The 25,165-nt window shown below is 34.8% G+C and overlaps 1 protein-coding gene across 2 annotated transcripts in view; it reads right to left on the reverse strand.

Moving 5' to 3' along the window:
• EPHA3 (EPH receptor A3) overlaps nt 1–25,165 on the reverse strand; it is a 364,949-nt gene that overhangs the window by 338,986 nt on the left and 798 nt on the right. For both annotated transcript variants that reach the window (XM_046003412.1, XM_046003410.1), the window contains exon 2: nt 5,717–5,781. In XM_046003412.1, coding sequence (XP_045859368.1) covers nt 5,717–5,781 — 65 coding nt within the window. The remainder of the gene's footprint in view (nt 1–5,716; nt 5,782–25,165) is intronic.

Genomic DNA, 25,165 nt, shown 5'->3' on the forward strand with positions numbered 1-25,165 from the left:
CGCTTTAGGTCATGAAGGAAACACAGTTGCCCCAGACAAGGACACTGGGCCCTCACAGGGCAAGCTTGGAGACACAAAGTACTTAGGCTCTCCCCACGTCTTTTTATTAGCAGGAAAATTTTTCCAGAAGTCACTGGAATTCTGCTCCAGATTCACTGGCTTTATTTATTCTTGCCTAAACCAATCACTGGCAAAGTCATCATGATTAGTTCTCAGATGAGTCAACTTTGGCCGCACAGAGTCGCAGAGGGGCTATTTTCCAGGGACAAAACAGAAGGTGAAAACGTAAACAATATAGGTGCACCATTCTCAAGAAAAAGCCAGGAAACAGATGTTGGGTGGACAACAAACAGGGCCTCTTTGCCAAAAGAGCATTTTGGTTTTGTTTTGTATGTTTTAGCTTGTTTATGTACTTTATCATAAGCGAGGCACCAATAAATTTCTAAGGAAATGTTTAAGGAAAAAAAATTCTAAAGAAGTTGAAAAAAGAGGAAGGTAGAAAATTAAAAAAAAAAAGCTCTGCAATTACTAATTTTGAGAATTCTTTCTATCATCAGCTAATGTACATGAATCACTCATTTCAGGCTGTGCTTTTTCTATATTTCCTAAACTCTCTCCATTTAAAAAAAATTTTTTTTATTACATTCAGTTAGCCACTGTATAGTACATCATTAGTTTTTGATGTAGTGTTCAGTGATTCATTACTTGTATATAACACCCAGTGCTCATCACAGCACGTTCCTCAACCTTCTCCTCATGCTCTTCTGGCTATCTGAGCTTCTGTAATTAAGTGAATTGGGGCTCATAATTCCTTTGTACTATTTGGTTAGCATGTAAATACTATTCTAATTATACAGCTCCACCTCCCTCTGATCCTTCTTCTACACTGATACATATACTAAGAAAGCTTATGTGGTAGATTGGCATTATCAATCAATCAGCCAATCAATAAATTTAAATACTAGTCATATTTAAATAAAAGACTCTTTCAAAATTGTAAGAAAATATATAAATGAGTTTTTACATGTGTTGATTGTCCTCTAAATCAAAGAATATTTAACCTACTGATTACTAAAATTTCTAAAGATAATTATACCCAAAATTCGAACATTATAATTCACAGTTCATAAAGACAGCAAATGTCATTGCTATGTCTGCTTTACTAAAGTGAACAAACTTAGTGCCAAAACTTACCCATGACAAAAAAAAAACTCTTATCAAAAAATAAATTGTGTTCATAACCCCCTGATAATTTCAGTTTATAAACTTTGAGTATTATTTTTAAGAATTTCATTTAGAGGGGTGTCTGGTGACTCAGCTGGTCAAGCATCTGACTCTTGGTTTCAGCTCAGGTCATAACCTCCTGGGTCATGAGATCAAGCCCTGCTTGGGCTCCACACAGAGCCAGGAGTCTGCTTGCAAATGATTCTTACCCTCTGCCCCTCCCCTTCATCTCCTTTGCCCTTTCTCTCTCTCTCTCTAAAATAAATACATATCACTTATTATGATTATACATTATCATAAGTAAGGCACCAATAAATGTCTAAGGAAATCTTTAAGGAAAAATTTTCTAAATAAATAAATAAATCTTTTAAAAAAATCATTTAGAGAAACCCAAAGTCTCATTAAATTTCTTCCCAGATACTCATTTGGAGAATTTTTTCCAGGCTTAATGGTATAGTACCATAATTTCCTACCAGATTTACTCTAAGATTTGAAGCATCATTTTAAAATAGAGATAGAAATACTCCTCCCAAGAAAATTACATAGGTTAATTGTAAGGTTTTATGCATGAATACATCTCTGGGGGAAAAGGGGAACAAAAATAGGAAAGAACATACATGAAGGAATGACTCATCGTTGGGCCTTTCCCCCAAAATATATTAATTTATGTAGCTCTGGTATACAATCATTTTTTAAAATTCATATTGCAAAAGATTTGGAATTTGGATGGGAGTAGGGTTGAGACTTAGAGAAGTTGCCAGCAGTCTCCAAGTTTCTTTTTAGTGACCACAGCTCCTGACAAAGTACCATTATTCATCCCCTAAATAAGGATTTCTCAACCTGGGCAGTGTTATTTTGGACCTGATTATTCTTTGTTGTGGGAGGTTGCCTTGTTTCTTGCAAGACGTTTAGCAGTACCCCAGACCTTCCACACTAAATGCCAGCAGTGTCCTGCCTTACCAGTTATGACAACCAACAATATCTCCAGACATTTTCAAATATCTCCATGGAGCCAATTCAAAATTGCATCCCTCCCTACCCACCTCCCGCATCGCACTGAAAACCATTGCCTTAAATCAAAAGAGTAGGATTTTCCTTGCTGTTTCCAACAACATGCATGGACGTTTAGGGCATTATGCTACGAAATAAGCCAGACAGAGCAAGATAAATATTGCATGATATCACTATTTCACAGAATTTAAGGGGAAAAAAAAAAAAGTCAAACCCATAGAAACAGCAGAAAAGTGGGTTTCAGGGACTGGGAAGTAGGAGAAATAGGGAGAAGTAGGTAAAAGAGAACAAACTTTCACCGTAAGATGAATAAGCTCTGTGGATAGCATGTAAAATACAGTGAGTGAAGTTGACAGCACTGCATCGAATAGTTAAAATATACTAAGAGAATAGAATTTAAATGTTGTCTCTCTCACACACACACAAAGCAGGGTTTTCAGTTATTTAGTATGCTATAACATTGTTATTACAATTTTTTCCTCCAAACTTTATATTCATATTTTAGTTAACCTACAAATAGATGCACTGCTTTTATTGGAGTTAATCAATTAAGACAATAACAAGTTCAAAATTGTTTCTAGCAACTACATTTCACTTTTTATGGAAAAGCTGTTAACAAAAATACCATGATATTTTAAACTATTTCCTTCAAAAACAAACGACCACAAAATTAATCTATTTTTGATATATTGAAAATGGCACTGGTTAAGCAATAAAAATAATTAAATCTAAAAGCATAAACAACTATAACAGCAAGGATGTTAAATTCCAACTCTTAATTAACTATGCAGTGTTTTTACTCAAGAATTTCATCAGTTTTGGGGGCGCCTGGGTGGTTCAGTGGGTTAAAGCCTCTGCCTTCGGCTCAGGTCATGATCTCAGGGTCCTGGATCAAGCCCGACTTTGGGCTCTCTGCTCGCGGGGAGCCTGCTTCCCCCCTCTCTCTCTGCTCTGCCTCTCTGCCTACTTGTGATCTCTATCTGTCAAATAAATAAATAAAATCTTTAAAAAAAAAAAAAAAGAATTTCATCAGTTTCCCGGAAAGAAATGAATATTAAACATTTTCCAAATTATGCTACTTATTTCATTGTGGACATTTTGGTTAACACAATATATGATTTAGAGAAAAACACACTATACAGCACCACAGGACAATAATTCACATCTCTCTCTCTCTCTCTTTTTTTTTTCTTTTTTTGCTTTGGGGTCTTGGGATGTTATAAATATCATGACCCGTTGGGAAGATTTTTGTTTTCTCCCTGATAGTTTTAATGATAACTCCAAAAACTTGGCCAGTTGTCTTAGGCTTTTTTTTTTTTAACTTTATTTTTTCAGTGTTCCGAGATTCATTGTTTATGCTTCACACCCAGTGCTCCATGCAGTACATGCCCTCCTTAATATCCACTACCAGGCTCACCCAACCCCCCCATTCCCCCTCCCCTCCAAAAGGAAAGACACAGCTGCAAGGAGATGCACCAGGAAAACAATGAAGAGGAAGCCCAAGCTCATGAGGTTGGCTCTCTGAAGCAGCCAAAAGCCAAAGGAAAACTGAAAACTGTTTGCTGATAAAGCCATAGAATTTGTGGACAAAAATGAGGTAGGAAATTGGGCAAGAGATGGGAAAAGCCAAGAGGTGAGTTATTCTAAGCTGTGCTTCTTAAATTTAATGTGCTCAGCAATTCTCTGGGGACCATGTTAAGATGCAGATTCTGATTCAGAAAGTCTGGGCAGGTCCTGAGAGTCTGTATATCAAAAAATCTCTGGGGTATTGATATTGCTGGTTAGTGCACGTACCTACCACACCTTGAGTAGTAGAGAACATTTCTCTCCACCCCCAACATATCTCTGGAAATAGAAGCACCAGTTTTGTTTCATCACAATATCTCTAATATTAACATGGTTAAATGAATTCACTTATACAGTATTCTCCCCAAATGTCTTAATATATAGAAATATGTTTTCTTTATACATTCTTCAAAGGAAATCATGAAACAAACTGTTGCTTTGAAATACATGTTAATTTCTTGTTGTTGTTTTTTTTAAAGCATGTATCACTATCTGTTAGTAAAATGTCACTATGATTTTTGCTTTTCATACATCCTTAGGCAGAAAGTTTCTATAGTGGATAACCTGACCAAGTAATGAAAAATGCAAATTTCTAAAATCAGAATTAAAATTAGACTTGACTTTAGGGTGATTAGTTTTAAATGAGTTTTCCAGCTCAATCTGGAGTTTTGATTCACGCTTTATAACTACCCAGGATGTCTTTTATCCTAATAATTTGATTCCTTTTACACCTATGGGGAGACCAAATCTTGGCTTACTTCATATTCTCTCCTCCAAAACAACCTACCAAGTCCTGATTATGTGATAGGTTTTGGCATTGTGTCAATGTCAAGGTGTACCAGGAAGAGAAGCAGATTCAAAGATGACAGATAGATGAAGTATCTCTGATGTAAAACATCCGTTGGTGAAGAAGAAGCTGGCAGTACCGTAAAAATCAGTATGTTTAGGCACAAAAATCTAAAGGCTGAATATCAGCACTAAGTGAAAGTAATTATAACCTCTTTAAAAAGAGGATGAGAGTAGAAGGAAAAGAAATACACAAATTTGTTCCTACCACAGGTATTTCAAAATAACATTTTACATTTTCCACAAGCTATACTTGGAAGCAAGGTATGTTTAGGCACTTATTACACAATTTCGTAAGAACAAGAATTTTCCAAATGTGTATGATGATCCTCTGTTCCCCCCCCCCCACAAAAAAAAAAGAAGAAGAAAAGAAAAGAAAAAAATTTTTCTCACAGAGTCTTATCAGAAACGGTTGGGTCACAAAAATACTATACACTTTAGTAATCTATGTCTGGCTTGGTAATGTATTAAAGGTATATAAAGAGTTTAAATTTAAAGGTAGTCAATTTTTTTTCTAAATGAAATTCCTCAGGCTTAAGCTGACCTTGATATGCTACAGACATTTTAAGTGAAGAAATTAAAGCAATGTGAAGAAATTAAGAAATAAAGACCAATGAACAAAGAATTTAAGGTTTTACAGAATTGACAAATATATCCCACTTGGAATGGTCTCCAAGGCTGCTTTTAATGCTATGACTCTGCAGGTCTCTAAATAGAAATTTGAAATGTCTTCTCAATTCACCTCTTCTGATCATATCACAAAAAGAATGTTAGACGATCACACTCAGACCATCTACCTGATGCCAGTAATAATTAAAAGGTTTAATTAGTGTCATCAAGCAACTGATGGCAATTGATTCAGAAGGAAAAAATAAAACTTCAAAAATTTTAATAGTTCCATTGGACACAAATATCTGGCTCTCTTAGTGCATGTATTGAATATACTGATAAATATATATGTCACCAGAAGTAGAGGAGTTCATTTTAGAGAACATACCAGTATTTCCCTCTGTTCTCTGTGAGACAATGGACAGAATCATGTTTCCTTTCAATAGTTTACCAGACTCACCCCATGTGATGGGTAAGAGATCCATCCCAGCTCCCCTTGAATTGTTTTTGAATCCAGTAGATTGACTAAAAGAAAACACAGATACACAAATGCGGTTAAAATAAATAAATTTCTATTTGCTTCTGTCAAGTTAACTTTGTCTGTTGTTGTTGATATAAGGATAAGACCATGTTTAAAACACAGGACTCTGGGGCACCTGGGTGGCTCAGTGGATTGGGCCGCTGCCTTCGGTTCAGGTCATGATCTCAGGGTCCTAGGATCAAGCCCCGCATCGGGCTCTCTGCTCCGCAGGGAGCCTGCTTCCTCCTCTCTCTGCCTGCCTCTCTGCCTATTTGTGATCTCTCTCTCTGTCAAATAAATAAATAAAATCTTTTAAAAAAACAAACAAAAAAAAAACACAGGACTCTTTATTTTTGTGATAGGAATATGAAAGAAGAAGAAGGAAATGGCAAAGGGAAAGTAATCACGGAAACAGCTAAGGAATTAAATTTCTCTGGCTTTTTGACTGTGCTTATTTATAATGATAGATCAATATTCAAAATATTGATAATAATTTTTGACCAAGTAATTATAGGTTTAAAGAAGAAATGGTAAAAATGCAAAACAGGAAACATTAATGCTTACATGTTATTAAAATAGCTTAGAAGACCATTAAATTTAACAAATTTACATATGATTTCACTATGAATGAACTTCTTTAATATGCTTCCATAATGAACCAATATTTCTGTTTGTGTCTGTTAGGACATTTTTTTATTGTCTGTGTCCAATGGAAGAATTTTTAATACCACATAAATTGTCTTCTTATGTGAAATAAAAAACCATGCTTAACTAATAATTTCAGGAGAAATCAAAACAAAACTATGTTTTTTTTGTTTTTTTTTAATATTTTATTTATTTATTTGACAAAGAGATCACAAGTAAGCAGAGAAGCAGGCAGAGAGAGAGGAGGAAGCAGGCTCCCTGCTGAGTGGAGAGCCCGATGTAGGGCTCAATCCCAGGATGCCGGGATCATGACCTGAGCCGAAGGCAGAGGCTTTAACCCACTGAGCCACCCAGGCGCCCAAAACAAAACTATGTTTTATAAAACTCCCTGGAATAAGCTTTAGTTATTTAAAGAAAGCATTGTTACTCAAAGGCTTTAATGATTTTACTTAGAACTTTGCACTAGCTATTAAAAAGTCTGATGAATAATAAGACACAACATGAATGTGTTTTCATTTTGAATATATTATTAAAGAAAGACAAATCATTTCTTTTTAATTTTTAAAGGTTATATTTATTTATTTGTCAGAGAGAGAGAGAGAGCAAGTGCACAAGCAGGCAGAGTGGCAGGCAGAGGCAGAGAGAGAAGCAGGCTCCTTGCCAAGCAAGGAGCCCGATGCAGGACTCGAATGACCTGAGCCAAAGGCAGAGGTTTAACTGACTGAGCCACCCAGGCGTCCCAAATCATTTCTTTTTAACGCAGATGGTATTAATTGGTAATGGATTAGAAATTAAAATATAAAAAGATACTTCAAGTTGAATTAATAACGAAAGGCTCACTTTGTTGATCTATTAACAATGGAAACTATGGTTTTACTCATCCTTCATCTAAATCAGAAAGCAATCCCACAATTGACTAATGGAAGAGGTGGAGAAAGTTTACACAAAATAGTTATGTTTTATTAACACAAACCAGAGCAGGTGAATCAATAAACACAATGAGAAATCATTTTCAGTTTCCATATATACATAAATCAAAATACAATGTTAATGCATGCACTGCGTAAACAGGTCCTTGTGTTGTCAATAAAATATTTTCTGATACATAAAAAATACCACTCTTCAATCACCCCAAATAGGAAACGTTAATCTTATAAAATGTTAAGTAAAAGAAAAAACGTATTTTATAGGTGTGAGAATTCTAAATTTTCAAGCACTGCTTTTTAAAAGAAGGTATTTGGTTATCTAGATGAGTTTCAAAAAATCCTCCTGACTATTAAGTTAGAAGATATATAATTCTCAAAGTTAGAATCTCTAAGTTTTGCTAGTGAAAGTACATAAACTTAATTACACTGGAATTCCTTAATGATTAAAGATTTTTTTTCTCACAATGAATTAATCCCAATGAGAAGTAATTATGTTTAGATAAGAGAAGAAACCAGTTGCTGCATGGATTACATAGTGTAATTTCCATAATGGTATTATTTCCCAGGATATCAGTTTGCAAATGATTGTATTGTATTTAATTGTATTGAAATTATCTGTCAAAAATGATTTTTAAAAACCCTCTACCAATTAATCAATGTTACAGATAATATTTCAGATTAATCAATGTTAGAGAACTTTTGAAAATATGAAAATTCACCTTCAGAGTAAAGCATCTTACCAACATTCATTCTAATAGATATGTTCGATTGACGAATCCTACTTTGACAGTTCTATCAGTCATCAGATGATTTCTCTGAGTTTTATATATGATTTGCATAGAATTTACAATGCCAATATTCATCATTAGATCATATTTGCAATCCCTTTAGGAGTCTAAATGGTTCAATGTATTTGTGTGTGTGTAATAACTGAATATGTACTATGTGTCACTCAACATGTTAAGATAAATGGCTGATTTAATTTCAATATTAGTAACCAAAGGAGGAAAGTGTTTGAGGCAAAGAAGACATGAATATTGTCTCCATTTAGTAAATGACTCATTGGAATGTAGGCTGTTAACTAAAAACTAAATACCCTTTAGTTTTCTCTGATGATAATGAGGGAGAAGGGACTGGACTAATCATATCAGCATTTGGTGTCTACTCAAAAGAGAATAACTAAGCCAAAAAGAATTATATCACACTGTTGATTAAATAAATATAGTAAATTAATTAAATTTATTTCACTTACTTGGAAATGGAAATTTAGTGCACTATATTTTGCATGAATGAGGAAAACACAACAGCATCATTACCCATGATTCTGATTCTGTTGTCTATCAAACATAATTGCATCTGTCCTGGTTATCTCACACTGTTGCATCGTGTGATGATCAAATAATAGAAATGTATTTAAAGCCTCCATGAGTTTACAACATGCTATACAGATTTGGTGTTCTTGTAAAAATAATACCTGAACTCACAACCATACCATGTTGGTTTATGAATTGTATTTATAATCAACCATGGATATATAACCTAATAGAAAGAAGAGTGACATCAAAACACTTTTTAAAAGCTTATGTTTTGAGTTCATATGGTGCCTTTTGTTTATAGCCAAATAAGAAAAGCAGAATCTAAGAATACTAGCCACTTTAAAGTGAATGATTGCTAACCTGGGACTTCCCAGGATATAACCTCAAGTCTCCTGTGATCTGTTGTGCAGCAGTCTGAGTGTAGCATAATTGAAATAAGAAAAAGAGAAAGTTAATGGAATTTGAAAGTCAGCATGTTGGGAGTGAGTTCTCTGGATACATCAGCTAAATCCAACATTGCAATATAACATACTGAACCCGACACTGAATCACGCAAGAACTTGGGTTTCTAATGCTTTCTCTCCTAAAATAGAGGTATACCCTGATCATAACTTTTCGGTGGTACCAACATACAAATATTGGGACACATGGAAGAAGCAGAATTGTGACATACAATTTTATTCAGTTTTTGAGTTTTAATGATGATTTGCAATGTGGAAGGTTTATTTCAACTGCTGAAAAAATTCCGAGTCCATGATTGTAACTTTTAACCAAGAAGAGTTAGGAATATTCTTAAGGCCAGATGGAGGATGGCTTTAATCCTTTAATAACTGCCTTGTGCCAGATTATTTTTCAAAGATATAAATTGTTCCTTACCAGTGTTCATATTCTAATGGTATGATTTCTAAATATTTTTGTTTTGTAACAGGAAACCATGTCATTTCATTAATTTCAGATTATTTTCTCTTTAAAAAATATTTTCAATTTGAAGGGCTCTATGGCATATATTAACTTCTTAAAGTGATTTAAGCCGGACACATTTTAAAATGTCCTGACTCTGAGCAGAGAAATAAATAAGTGCTTTTGGCAAAACTGTATTTGGAAATCACTGTCCAAAGTCTGGATGGATATAGTTCTGGGTTTCTTTAACATGTTTTACCCTGCCTAAACTTTATTTCTTTTAAACAAAAGTTGTATGAATGGGTAAAGGGGTTCACATTCATGAAAACTGTAAGGGAATCCTTTTTCAAACTCACTGAGTTGGCTTTCAAGCGGGCACTAATGTGAATTTGCTGAGCAAAAGGAGTTATGGTCTCTGATGGGAATTAGAACGGTCGAATGGAGTATAGGAATAAGAACAAAGTAAGAATAGGTAAGTTGGCTCAAAATGGAGCAAGTACTATTAGAAAGGAGGAAATCTTCCTGTCATTCCTGCCACTGATCTTTATGGTCACTTTTCTCACTCAGCTGGATTGTGGGTTTAAGATGTCCAGGAGTCTTGGGCACCTAAGTGGCTCAGTCAGTTCAATGCCTGCCTTCAACTCAGGTCATGATCCAAGGGTCCTGGGATTGAAGGCCCACACTGCATCTTGATCCCTGCTCAGTGGGGAGCCTGCTTCTTCCTCTTCCTCTGCCTGCTGCTTTGCCTATTTGTGCTCTCTCTCTCTCACTCTCTCTGTCAAATAAATAAATAAAAGCTAAAAAAAAAAAAAAAAGATGTCCAGGAGTCTTGCCCTCTCTTCTTTCCTATCCTCCATCATAATGGAGAGACAACCAAATAGATGTCCACTCCTTGGTTCATTTGTACTAACAGTGTTATGAAGACTTGTGTATGCCAAGAATTTATACCTGTTCCCTTCTTAATAATAATGCAATAAAATTTTTAAAGGACTCGATACTAAAATAAGTGTTTTCAACAAATATTGTCAGCTAGTGAGGACAGATTAAAATTTTAAGGTATACATTTCTGGAGTTTTTACTTGGGGAATCATTAACATGCCAAGATTTTTTTCAAGGGCATTTCAAAGTTCTGATTCATGTGACCATGTATCCACTTAGAAAGACAGAACTAAGCTAATATTCTGTCTTGCAGATTAAGGGCTGCAAATATGCAGATATTGCTAAAATAATTTTTAAAATTAAATGACACAATTTCTTACTGAAGTGGAAGATCTTTTCAATTATCTAACAACATATCATTATGCTTTACAGTAATGCTATTTGTATTTTATGAAATGTTAGTTGCATTTTTTGAAAATATTGAGTTATAAAAATTATCAAATAATTAATTTTAGGTGATCAGAGGAGTTCAATGGCTAAAGAATTTAGACTCTTATAATAAGAAACATGTTTTCATGTGAGACATTCAGCTAAGGTGCCTTTAAAGCCAATTGCAAATAACTGTAGAACCACTACAACAGAATAGGAACCCATCCTTTGATTATGTCTTGTATTTACTAAAGAAGAATGACATTTCCTTTCCTCTTCACACTATCACTGTCATTGTCCCAGCCGCATTTCTTGTACACTACTTATCTTTATCATTTTCATCACTTTCCGTTACAATAAAAAGAGTAGGTTTGCTCTAGGTTACAGATAGAAGAAGGGTCCTTTAATATGTTTCTAGGTTGCACTTAAATGTCACAAATAGAAGAAAATGATACAGGAAGTGATAAATTTTAGTGTGGGTGTTGTAATTCTCTGTGTAGTACTCTGGTCAACCGTAACATGGAATCAAGAAACCAAGATGCATTTTCTGACAGAAGTACACCAAAGCTCAGCTGTTCATTTTATTGTACATACTAGGATATGCCATTGAGAAGAAATTTAGAGAAGTCAAAGTTTGATTTATGTACTTATATATGTCAACATAACTTTTACCTACTATGATTACATATTCTTAATTTATAGCTCCTACAGCCTTCCTGTTTACATTTATTTCTACCTAAATATAACTAAAACCATGTCAATAGATGGACATGTAATATTGTATTTCATAAACTAAAACTTACATAATTTTTTAGGTTATAAATGAAGTCAACAATAACTTATTGTGTGCAGATAAGTCTTCCTATAAATTCTGTTAAATTTTACAGGCATTTTGTGTCACAGAAAAATATTAATTCGTGATAATTTCTCCATCCAGTTGCCAGCTAAAGTCATTATGCAAAAATTCAAGAAAAAATTCTGTAGTGCTAGCAGTTCTGTGGAAAAAAAAAAAAAACCTTTTGTCACATGGTATTTTAATGGCTTATTTATGTTATTTAGGCAGATTTCTGGATAAGGTGGTATACTATTAACTTACTCTTCCTTATAAGCTTTTCCTCCTGAGCAATAATTTTGGATTTACTTCTATATAGGTCCTAATTACAGAAGTAACTGTAATTAGCTGCCTCATCTCAATCTTTTCCAAGAGCAGGGAGATCTCTTTGGACTCAAAACATAGTCTCACAATAAGATGTCTGTGTTTTAATGACTAGAGTTGTTCAAGGAAATAACAGAAACACAGACCAAAATTCTGCTTGAAACCTGGACACTTCACAAATGGAAACCCTGTGCTGTTTCTAATGCGTTAAAATTTTCTCTTTTTTTTTTTCCTTCTTAATCTGAGAAGTATAAAGTTCATTCTAATATCATACTATTACGGAGAAAACAGCTATCAAACTATCACTAAGGAATGTGTCTTACAACAAAATAGTCCTTTCACATAAATGAGTGGGGATGGCCTACTGTCAGTGAAGTTTTAGTGAGTTAACTATCCCAGCTTTAATAACAGTGGCTAGAATGGCAGGTCTCTGTCTCTGTGCATTGTCAACTGATATTACAAATCATTTAGACAAATAAAATGTGTTTCCCAAAATGTGAAACTTACTAAAAGTAGAATATTAATGATTTTATTAACACTGTACTTTTCCAACATATTTTTCCTTTTAAAGTGTTCTAGAAAAAGCAGAACTTGTTTATTCCTAATTCAGAAAGACTTTTCTGACAGATTAAAAAGTAAAAAATGAAAATGCATTATGCAATTATAAAATTATAAAAATAATTACCAAGGCAATTACATATTCAAACCTTAGCATATACATTTTGCCTTCATACCATAAATTGAGGTTGCCTTAGAATACATTTTTTAATCATAAAATCTTGATTATCAACCATCAACTACTAAATGAAAGCTATCTGTTCAGTCAGAGTTTGACTGATGGTTATGAAAATGAAACAGAATACGCACATTTGCTTTAGTAAAACAATTATTTTAGAATTTAGAATTTAGAATCCTTTTAGAAATAAAATACTCCTGGACACCCTTGGATATAGGGATTCAAAAGTTTAGCACAGAGAACAAAAAGTGTGATAACATTTAATTTTGATTTAAAAATATTCTCTGGACATAATTATGCCACAAAACATTTTCTTTCTTTCTTTCTTTTTATTTCAAAAGATACCCCTTGCAGAATAAATTGATTTAAATTTCTGGAAAAGTAAAATCAGGGTCTAGCTTTAGCTTCATCATATTCTGGGGTACAACTACATCTGGACTTTAAGTCACACATTGGGACTGACAGCTACACACAATGACATGCACACATATAAACAAACTCTTCAAGGTATAAATATGGGTCTCTACAGAGGTCCACAAAAGATCCAATGTGGAGTCACATGCTTATCCATTTAATTCAAAACTTTCCATCTTAGAAGTATGGTATCAAGGGAAAAAATCAAAGCATTTGTGCTGGTGATAGAAAACTTTTTTTTTTTTAAGATTTTATTTATTTTACAGAGAGAGAGAGAGATCATAAGCAGGCAGAGAGGCTGGCAGAGGGGGAAGGGGAAGCAGGCCCCCTGCTGAGCAGAGAGCCGGATGCAGGGCTGGATCCAGTGACCGCGAGTTCATGACCTGAGCCTGAGCCAAAGGCAGACGTTACCCCACTGAGCCACACAGGCACTCCAGAAAACTTTTAATGTATCACTCAAAGAGAAGGTAGAATTCGGAAAAACCTCAATGTGATTTCTCCTAGTAGTATAGTTAGTATGAACAGCCTATAAAGGATTCTATTTGGGGATCATTCCTTTCTGACATGCAATCATGTTTGTTTCCCATATACCTTCATGCACACGTGAGTATGAATCTATTCATACAGAACTGACATTGAACTTAGCTATATGTTTACAAAGAATAGCTATTTCTGAGTGTTCAGTACTTTCAAAGGTGCTTTTTACTTGTATATATACTTAAAATGCACCCATTCCGAATATTTCTAAAGTTTTCTAGATATACGAGGTAAAATAATTGGAATTATAATTATGCTCCCACATGATATTAGACAAATCATTTAATCTTCTCTGCCTTGTTTTTAACTTATTATTAACTTTTTTTTTGTTTGTTTGTTTGTTTTTTCTTTTTTTCCATTTTATTTATTTTTTCAGCGTAACAGTATTCATTCTTTTTGCACAACACCCAGTGCTCCATGCAAAACGTGCCCTCCCCATTACCCACCACCTGTTCCCCCAACCTCCCACCCCTGATCCTTCAAAACCCTCAGGTTGTTTTTCAGAGTCCATAGTCTCTTATGGTTCGCCTCCCCTCCCCAATGTCCATAGCCCGCTCCCCCTCTCCCAATCCCACCTCCCCCCAGCAACCCCCAGTTTGTTTTGTGAGATTAAGAGTCATTTATGGTTTGTCTCCCTCCCAATCCCATCTTGTTTCATTTATTCTTCTCCCCTGATATGAGGACATGGAGAAGCAACATGGGGGGGTAGGGGGATAGGAGAAGAATATTATTAACTTTTATATTAAAAAAATCTTTTCTATATCCTAGGTGTTCTTTTCTGGGAAGCTGCACCCTACTCTGAAGATTCATATTGTATTTTTGTAATTTTTACATCTATGCTAAAACACTAAATTTTTATATAAATATTTATTTTGTGGTCATCTGTTCCACCTAAGTTATCTTCAAGGGAAGAAGATATACTCTTCCCAATATTTTTTTTTCCAAAGTCCAGTACATAACTAATAGTCACATGTGTACTGTTTGATAAATAAATAAATGCAAGGCGAACCATAAGAGACTATGGACTCTGAAAAACAACCTGAGGGTTTTGAAGGGGCGGGGGTGGGAGGTTGGGGGAACCAGGTGGTGGGTAATAGGGAGGGCACGTATTGCACGGAGCACTGGGTGTTGTGCAAAAACAATGAATACTGTTACGCTGAAAAAATAAATAAATTTAAATAAATAAATAAATAAATAAATACAAACAACAAATTATAATATGGAACGTGAGTTATTTTTTTCTTAACATATTTCTTGATTCATTTTTAATGGTTTTCAGATTGTGGCTCTGAAATTAAGTTTGAATTCTTAAGCTGTCACTATTAGCTTAGAGTAGTAAACCTACTGTAAACCCAGGTAAACACAGAATAAAATATTCTTAATTAGTTTCCAAAGAGTCAACTTTAGTTTTTTTCTTCTCTAATTCTATAAAGATTTTTAAAAGATATGAACATTTGGAATAACTTTGGACATTGCTTGTAAGGAAAGAGAAAAAAATGTCCTTATTCAACATACAAATGTTTAAGAAAACCTGTTCATTCAGATAAAATACAAATAATAATTACTGAAAAGCATTTTTCAAAAAAAAAGACTATTAAAACATTAAAATTTCAGATCAGAAATGTTAAGAACGCCATAATAAAATCTGAGTTTCTTTTTTGAGGTATCTAATGTAAGTGAGAATTAACATATCTAGGGTAAACCAGATCATAAAAATAAACCAAGAGAAAAATACTATTCACCTTTTTTCTGCTTCTTTAAAAACATTTTCAGAATTTAGAGATAGCTATATTTGATGAAGTTTATACACCTAATGAAAGAATAACAACCCAATTTAATTTCCATTTATGATTTCTATGATTATGCCAGTTCTTTACATTCAGTTAAAATGCAAAACCAACCATAAATAGCTTTGGCATATGAAAGGGAAAAAAAAATCACAATTTAGACATAACTCTAGCTTTATACTATCTTTGAATATGGTAGGTAGATTAAGGGATCCAGTTGGGGAAAACTTATAAAATTAGATAATGACAAATAACTTACACATGGTTATTTTTATCTTTCCTCATCACAAATTTATAATTCAGAGAAACAGAATTTCATATCATCTAGATTCTAAAAGGTACAACTCATTCATAAAATTTTGCCCACATTGTGGGGATAGTTCCATTTTGTACAGGAAGAATACTATTGGTGACATAGACAGACACCCACACACATATATACACACATACCTGATATAGTCCCTGACATAGACAGACACATAGACACCCACACACATATACACACATACAGTACTTGAAAGGGGCTTCCCAACCTAACTTCTTCTTAGTGTGAGAGCTACCATTGTATGCAATAAATAAATATATCTTTCCAAAACCTACAGATTTATATTAATTGCTAAACTATATTTGAAAATCAGGAAATAAATACATGTTAACTACTAACAAGCTGTTCTCTGTTGCCCTTAGTCACCCCAAGGTAGATAAAGAACGTCTAAATTTCATACTGATTGGAAGCCAACCAACTTTATCATAGACAAAAAGTTAATTTTAAAGCCTTATATTTTTATCAAGGGAGGGCAGGGATGGGGGTTAAAGGAGAGGTATTATTCTTTACTGGGCCAGTAGAATTTTTTCATCTATCTTTCTTTATTATTTGAAAGAAGATAAATGAACCTCACCTTAAGGAACATATAGGAAATTCAAGACAAAACCATTTTGATATTGATTAATCAGCAACAAAATTAACTCTGGCTTATCCTTTTGCTCCTGTACCTTTTGAGACCCTGCCATGTAATTAGTCAAGATTTTTGAGTTAAAACAAGAGACAACTCAGTTTGGAGACTTTAAAATCAAGTTTATATTTTCTTGAATAAGAGTCCCAAGAACTCAAATATAAATTAAAGGGTTTAAAAATAGGGAAAGTAGTTTTTGACGCTAATTATCCAGAAGCAAGGGGAAAAAAAAAGTTTGTTGCTAAGCCCTCATTTTGCTTATGGCAAAATGTGCCAATAGCTTGAGTGGTTGAATCATTCGTTGGAAACATAAAAGATAACACATTAGTTTTTTTTTGTTGGTTTTTTTTTTTTTTTGGTACATTACAGCGAAGAAAGCAAGATACTCAAAGCAGCTTTCTGATTTGAATGACTAATGTCATCAATATGCTGTTTTTGCTCTTTGCCAGGTTAACAGAATTTATTGCAGCAATTAATGCAAAACATATGTGCTGAAGTACCCACATCAAAAATATAATTGCCCCCAACTTAATTTGCTACCTTTCAAAACCCTGTTTTAGCTGCCTTTTCTCAATGCCTCCACTTAAATAGAGTACAAGTGTTTTTATGAAAGAGAAGATAAATCATTTTATTTTCTCATCTTAAGTAATTTCTACATTATCTTTTAAACAGGGAAAGTTTTCCACAGGGAATAAAGTCTACTTTTTACACCATGTTCTATTTTCTCCATTACTGACTTCTATGACAATTCCTACAGTTAATTCACACTCTATTTTTATTATATAAAACTCATAATAATAATATTTGTATTATAGTGACAATTGCCTCACAATCTGTGTATGGAATTCCTGACAAAATCTTTTCTCCAGCATGAGGAAAGGAGTGTTGGAGTGTCAGGAAGGAAAGACAGAGGTAAGAATGTGTGAAGAGAAGGCAACACAGAGATTTTCTTCAATTCCTCTGCCTACATCAAATTTTCTTTACATTATTTTCTTGGTGTGTCCCCCACCCACGCATATAATCATAATTTAGGAGTGTAAAAAAACTATGCCATTTCTAAGTACTCTTTGAAGCACTTTTTAAAGAGTACTTCGAAACACAATTTTTCATTCCATTACTCTTGGTATTTCTAAGTTACTCTTGCAAAGTCACAGGACAAAACAGCTAGTCACTAGGATAAGGTTCAAAAGCTAGTGCTTTTCCTGAAGAGGATGCCTCCCTCATTCACAGGCATTGGAGTACATGAGAAAATATATGAAGTTAAAACCAAAAGACAAAGACAAGAGAGGGCCTGGCTCAGTTACTACTTTATTATGATTTGTTTCCTCAGTTTCCTTAACTGTAACCACGGAAGGTGTTTCGGGGCTGTCTTAATGACTAAATGCGGTCCAGTAAATAGTGAATGATAATGTAGGGTAAACATCTTTCTAGCCAGCTGAATTCTGTACAATTATTACCACAGTGTTGGGCATGGCACCGAGGCCATATTTAGTCTCAGAATCCCCTGGATTCAAGAATTCTATCTTTCATGAAAAATACTAAAGTTCTAATACAACCACGGAAACATCAGCATCATCCTACTACTAACCTACCTCGATGGCAGTGCTCCCAGAAAAATTCTAGCCCATACCAAGTTGACTCGCAAAATCGGAACAGGGTAAATCCCGTCTTAATAAAACGGCGCCAATCCAATATGGGGCTGCAGGAGAAAACAGCTTTCGATTTTGCACTGGGGTGGAGGGTGGGAGATTGGGGGGAGCTTATGGAACATGTCCCTTATCGCTCTCACGAGGGGCCCAACAGGTGGCATTAGTAGGTGGCTTTAAAGAAAACGGGGTGGGGGGTGGTGCTCCTCATTTTAGTTTAACGACTGAAGAACTTAAGATCACTTGGAAGACCAGAAAACAGCTCAGAGGTCGGTCAGACAGCAGCAAGCACGACAACTGGGCGTCTCGGGGGCTCCTGTGTGTTCCAAAAGAGCACCAGGTGGGTTCCAGACGCTTTCCCTACACTGCAGGGAGTTTGTTCTAGAAGCCTGCAGAACTGAGCCCCCCTCTTGCACTTCAAGTGGTGGCTCCGTGAACATGTATGTGTGGAAAGGAGACCGCGCCACTTTCTGACGCCAAGCTGAAAAGGGTGGCTGAGAGTAATGGCGGGGCGGGGGGGGGGGGGGGGGGTGCGACAAAGATGTCCGGTCACAGTCTCCTGTGAAAGTCAGGACAGACCTGGCCGTCAAAGGCGCTCACGCTCTCTGGGCGGGCCCGAGCCCCAGGTGAGGAGGGGCCAGGTTGTGAGGCGGTCGCCGCCTCTGCGAGCGCCACCAGCAGCTCCGCAGCAGCAGGCAGAGGGCGCACGATTACCTCTCGCCCGCCGGGTCTCCAGCCCGCGCTGGGTTTTGGTAACTTGGCGTGGTCGCGCCGCTCACATCCACCCTCCGCCCGGCAGAGAGCCGCGGGCTCCGCCGCCCGGAGGAAGCCCGCAAGAGCGGGGGTTCCGCATGAGCCCGCCGCCCGCCCGGCCTGCGGGAGGCCGGGGCAATGGGGGGGTTGTTTGCGGCCTCCTGGCACGGAGACGCTCGCGCACAAAGAACCACCCGCCTCCCGGAGGGCTGGGGCTGGGGCTGGGGGACGCAGACCCGGATTTGAGATTTTATGATTTGATCTTTAAGCAAATGGAGAGAGTAAAAGTAATGAATTGTTGGGAGACCCCGTCCCACCCCCCCACCCGCCCCCACCCCCGCACCACTGAGCCTGGTTCTGGCGGCGAATTAGTTTGCAGTTTAGATGCCCTGGTAGAGGGTGTGGTGGCAGCGAGGCGCTCTTGCTCATCTCTCAGCTGCCACACTGAAGTCACTACCCGCGAAGCCCGGCTTCCTCCTAAAATTTCTCAGAGCACACGTCTGAAGGGTAATCAGTATTGTATCATCAAATGCGGGAGGCGTAACGCGAGGAAAAAGAAACGCCGTCATCCCCTTCTGTGACCACCCCAGTCCCCACGGCTAAGATTGTTCACAACAGTTTGTTTGTACAGTGCTGCCACTTGTTTTCCCCCTCCTTTCTCGCCTATTATTCTGACTTCACCATGTTGGTTTGGATTATGTGGATTTTCACCCTTTGCTTTGACTGGAACAGCAGGACATGGTTTAGAAAATGAAGGGAGGGAGGGGGCTGCACACTCAGGGCTTCCAGTTTAATAACATCACTCCAAGTTGGAGGCTTTATTTGCTGAACTGGTTTTGATTCCATCCACCCTCCCCATGCATTTGCCCAGGCATCCAAAGGAGGAAGCATTCTTTGCGTACACTCTTAAAACTTTCCTGGATAAATATTTTCTTCTGGGGAAAATCAAAAGTTGTATAAACTTTAGAGAAGAAACAAACAACGCAACCCCCGCCCCCGCTTTTTTTAAGTGTGCAGGTTTTTAGGGTTTTAATAAAAATTGATTAGCCAGATGTTTCAAGTGATAAATATTTTATTTTAAGCAAAATATTTATATATTAACATTGGTTTTAGAAGCTTTGCGCGTCTCTACTTCCCCATCTTTCCAATCAACTTTTTATTTTCTTTTCACTTGCAAAGACTTTTTTTCTTTGTAATCGACCACCCTTTTTTATTCAGAGAAAGCTGGTAGGAAGCAAACTAAAACTTGCTGACTTTCAGACTTTTCCAAGAGAAAACCGCCTGCCAGATTTCAAGAACTACCTGATACTAGGCAGTTTGTAAAGGACCCAGAGATTGAACTTAAGGGGAGCAGTGTTCTCACACCCCGATTCCCACCAGGAAGTATCTTCCTAGTTTGATTTGTGGCTTGGAATTCTTTGCATTTTATAAAAGTCACAACATTACTTTCATTTCTAAAGACATTAGGAAAGAATTGTCTGAAGCTTTCAAATTTCTGAGAAGCAAATTTCAAGTCCTACTTTTTGGTATACCTGGATAAATAACATAATGAATGTTTCACACCACCAGTCATCCCTTTATTTGAACAATCTGTGGAAAGCTACTTGTCCACTTTGTAAGAGCCCTGCACTGACCCTCCCTGGTGATAAAATCCAGATCTCTGAAAACAGAACCCAAAACGAGACACCTGCATCTGTTTTTCTAAATCTTTTAATGAACAGGAATTAAAAGAACAAGGTTTATTAAATGTTTTAAAGGAAAAGTGTGTATCTTAGAAAATAAAGTTGAGGATCTTGACAGAAAATGATTTGTAAATTTAGTGTTCTTCCAAGATATAGATATTTCCCCTTACATCTAGTATCTGTGCCAAACAAAATCACTGGGAATGACTCAAATCAAAGGTAACCCAAATCACAGATTTCTTAGTAAGTAAATGTCTGTAAAAACTTATCGGGTTTTGATGATTTGTGGAAAGTTTTATTAATATTTACTTGAAGATTTTATGACTTGGAAAATGTAACTCCCAAGAACAGTCCTTGCTCTTTCCATTTGCGTTGAAGTTAGTAAATCAAATATACTGTGAAAATACGTTTTGCCTTTAAAAATCCTTTGCATATGTAACCGATTATTTGATATTTAAAAATTGCATATATTTTATTTCAGACAAATTCCAAAGCTTCAGAAACAATCTTAACATTTAAGGTACTTTATAAAGAAAGTTACTATGAGAAGCTAATAGAAGTGAGGGTGTTAAAAAACACACCAAAATTTGAATATTGACATGTGGATAATATATTAATACAATAAAGAATTTTACTAAATCTTTTATTTAAGGATAATAAGTTTCTTAAGAGTCAAGGTGAAACTACTAATTGTTTACATGAGCAAGGCGCAAACCATAATTATATTCAATTAATTAAGAAACTTCACATGAAACTTCCTAAACCCACTAAACGATGTTAAAAAAAATGCCTTCAAGTTCGGATTGTTTACAATATTTTGTTTAAAATTGTTCACGTTAATTTAAGTGCTTTTCATTTTTGCTCCCAATTTCTAGCATTTCATGGAAAATACAACTTTATATAAAATGTAATCATCATGTAATACGTGGCAATGGCGTTTTATTATATGTAGTTTCCTTTTTATAGTTTCAGTTGTTTCTGAGTTACGAATATATCCAATTGACCTTAAATCTTAAAATAGGCAGAAAAGTGATATCAACTACAGTACCAACAATAAAGTATAATTTTGAAAATTTGATGGCTGGTTTGTATTTATAAATCTATTGTTAATGTCAGAACATTTATTGTTTAAAAGAATTTTTAATTGCTCACTTATGACAAGGACTAGAATGGTGTAGTGGATGAAATGTAAGAGTGAGGAGAATGGACATTTTTCCCACTTGAATTATTATTAACAATATTAGTTGTTGGGAAGATACAGATTCAAAATGAATTAATTTCATGATAGATTTTGAGAGGTTACAAGAAGTTTCTTTCCGGCACAATCAAAATATTATCGTAGCAATTCAGGTTGTCAGTAAAAGCTTAAACAAATTTGCTGATAATCCTGTTAATGACCTAGGTCAAGTGTTAACTGTTGTGGGTTATAAAATAGTGAAATTAAGGTTTCTCCTACCTCCAGGCAAATAGCATAGTTATAACTATTGGGGGGTGGGGGTAGCTATTAGGGAAGCTATTAAATTACGAAAATGTATAATGCATTCAATTATTTAGTCTAGCATGATGAAATGCTATTAAAAGCAAATGTAAACCCTCTTCAAAAAAAAAAACCAACTATAAAGATATGACAGCTTAGTCTCCATAAATATTTCAATCACAATGTATTATTATTTGAGGATAAGTGTTTATATATGAAAAGTGATGTAATTTATAGTGATTGTTAAAAATGGAATAATCCACTGTTTAAATGTTTGCCTCTAACATTTGCTTAGTAGTCAAAGGGAAGCATACAGTGTTCATTTGCAAATTTTACTTTTAAGCTTTGAACAATCACATAGTCGCCTCTAGTACTTAGAAGATTTATGTTCAGTAAAATACATTTCAAAGATAGTGTCCCAGACACTCCAATAAAAGTCTCCCAAAATAAGTAGTATATAAATATGCAGATTTAATTTTATTTACCTTTATTTTGAAAACTTTGATTTCCAGTGTAAAGAGCTCTATGGGTAAATGTTAATCGAATTTACAAATGCTTCTGGATAGAAAAATGATTCAGTGCTTATGCACTGATGAATTAGCAGTACATTCTGCCTCAGACTCCTTCAAATGTAGAAAAGTATTTAAAAGAGAATACTTTATCCATTGCTAAAGAGATTGATACTTCCATTTTACAGCAAGTTTTTACCTCTTTGCAAAGTTATTTTTATTTACTATTATTATCATCCATTTGGGATCAGAACAGGGAGCAAATATATGAAGTTCTTAAATAACACATAGTGTAGCAATGCTATTTTACCATGAGTAGTTGATTTCCCATTGGAAGTCTTTTATTGGTGTGTCATGTAAACAGAGAGCTGATAAGATTTTAACAAAGTTCTATGCAGCTTTAATAAAGTTTCTATTTAAGTAGAGAGGCCAATTGTTAGTTTAAGCAATCATTGAAATTATGAATAATCTATTAACGTTGAGGAGGCCAGTGATAGTATCACCTGGCATCATTTTCTTGAAAGTATATTAGAAAGTTATTGGTAACTGGATTAATAAAAGGAAAGTTCAGATGAAGCTTTTCCTAAGTTTTTTTTTAACTTTTTAATGATAGGCCCATGGCATTTTGATATTGATATTTGACTACCAGACCTCAAATTAAAAGAATATCACACAAGGGAAAGCAATTAACTCAATGGCTTGGTTTTGTTACCTTTTAATTATATCATGTCTAACTTCATAATAGATTGTGAAATAAATTCTAATAAATTTTACTAGTAGATTTCTAGTAAATTTTTTTTGGTGTTGAAATTTGGTGTTGTATTTTAAATACAACTTAGTATTTTATATCTCAGTTCTCAAAATGTATATCAAAAGCTATATTAAACAGATTCATCATTATTACTTCCACTCAATATATGAATTTTCAGAAGCATTTTATTCTCTATTCAAATGATATTGTTAGAAGAATTTCATGGAAATTTTGGCACATACTTGGATTTTTCACTTTTCATGTTGTTCAACTCAACAATGAAGACCTAAGCTATTGCATTAATATTTAAAATTTCACTCAAATATTACTCAAGTAAAATCATTCATTTTAAATTTTGTTTCAAAGTTTCCCTTCATGACCTCAGGAGGGAAAGGAGACACTACCCATAGGACATGATCTGGAAAGAATAATGCCATGAACAATGGATAAACTTTTATCCAAACAAATTAAATGTAATTCTGTCAGTTTTCTGCATATAGTTCCCTTTCTATATACATTCCTGCCTACATAATGATATATACATTATATACTGAAACATATACAATGTGTGGCTTAAAAAAATTTACATTTGATTATTCCTGTTTAATTAAATTAATTTGCAGTAGTTTTATATAAGCATGAATAAGTTTAAAGGATCTTTTCTTTTCTCTTGCAGTTTACTGAAAGGTTATGTTTTCCACAAAAATACTGACTTTCTCAGCTCTATCCCTGTGCATTATTAATTCAGTAAAATCCATTATCTAAATAGTTTATAAATATTCCATCTGGAGAAATACAATTTATCATAGCAGTATGGGAATAATATTGCTAGACTTCTAGTTATTGTCAACTCTTGAATATCTTCAAAAAATAGGATTAAACAACACTAATTTTAGCTTACTGATATATTACTCATTATACTAATGATACTCTTGCCTTTCATTCAATAAAAAAATGATTGGCCATTACTTTCAAATAAAGATTTTAATTTTATTTGTAAAAAAAAAAGTCACTTATAGGTGATCCAATGATTTTCTTGATCCTTATATTTTAGAATTTTCACTTTCCCAGTTAAAAAAAAGACAGAAAAATTTAATGAAGTCCATCAAATTGATAATGGCAGTCACTAAGGAAAGAACAAAATTAAACTGCTCTATTAGCAGTGAAAGTAGGTCACCAAATATGAAAGGCAGTTTTTAGATCTAATTAAAAAGTTTCTAAATATTTTGAGTATTTACTAGTCTTTTTTAGATAATGTATACAGTATGCAACAGTGTTGGCTTGCCAATATATTTTTAGTGACAAAATATATAAAGAAGCATTTTCACATCTTGCTCAGTATTGCTAAATTGCAAAACATTGCTAAATGTTATTGTCATAAGTTCAAAATTATTAAAAGGAAATCAAAGTTGCAAGTGTTGCTTTAAAGCACTCAATTATTTAGAGAACTTTGTCTTAAGAGTCAGTGATTGTATCCACAAATCATTAGGAATAGATCACAAAAGGTATACATGAAAAAAGCAATGTATCCATCAAATACACAATCTTATATAGGAAGCATTCTTGTCCTCAATATTACATTTGCACTTTAATCCACTGAAAAGGAATGAACACCCATTAGAAGGAAAATAAATAACCCAACATCAGGAAATGCCATTTGCTGCATATGGACATTCTTTCTTAATTTGTTATTCAGTTATTTACTATACCTACCCAGAACTTTCACTTTTTAGTAAATACGTTCCCTTATTTGTATATAAACCCTTAAACAAAGAGAATCCAACCTAAGCTTATTGTAATTCCTGCAAATATTACTTATGTTAATGTGGCATATGCTGCTCATTAGAACCTGTACCATAGAGCAAACCATCGCCTGGCGGGATACACATCACT

This window comes from Meles meles, chromosome 4, assembly GCF_922984935.1.
Source record: "Meles meles chromosome 4, mMelMel3.1 paternal haplotype, whole genome shotgun sequence".
Taxonomy (NCBI): Eukaryota; Metazoa; Chordata; class Mammalia; order Carnivora; family Mustelidae; genus Meles; species Meles meles.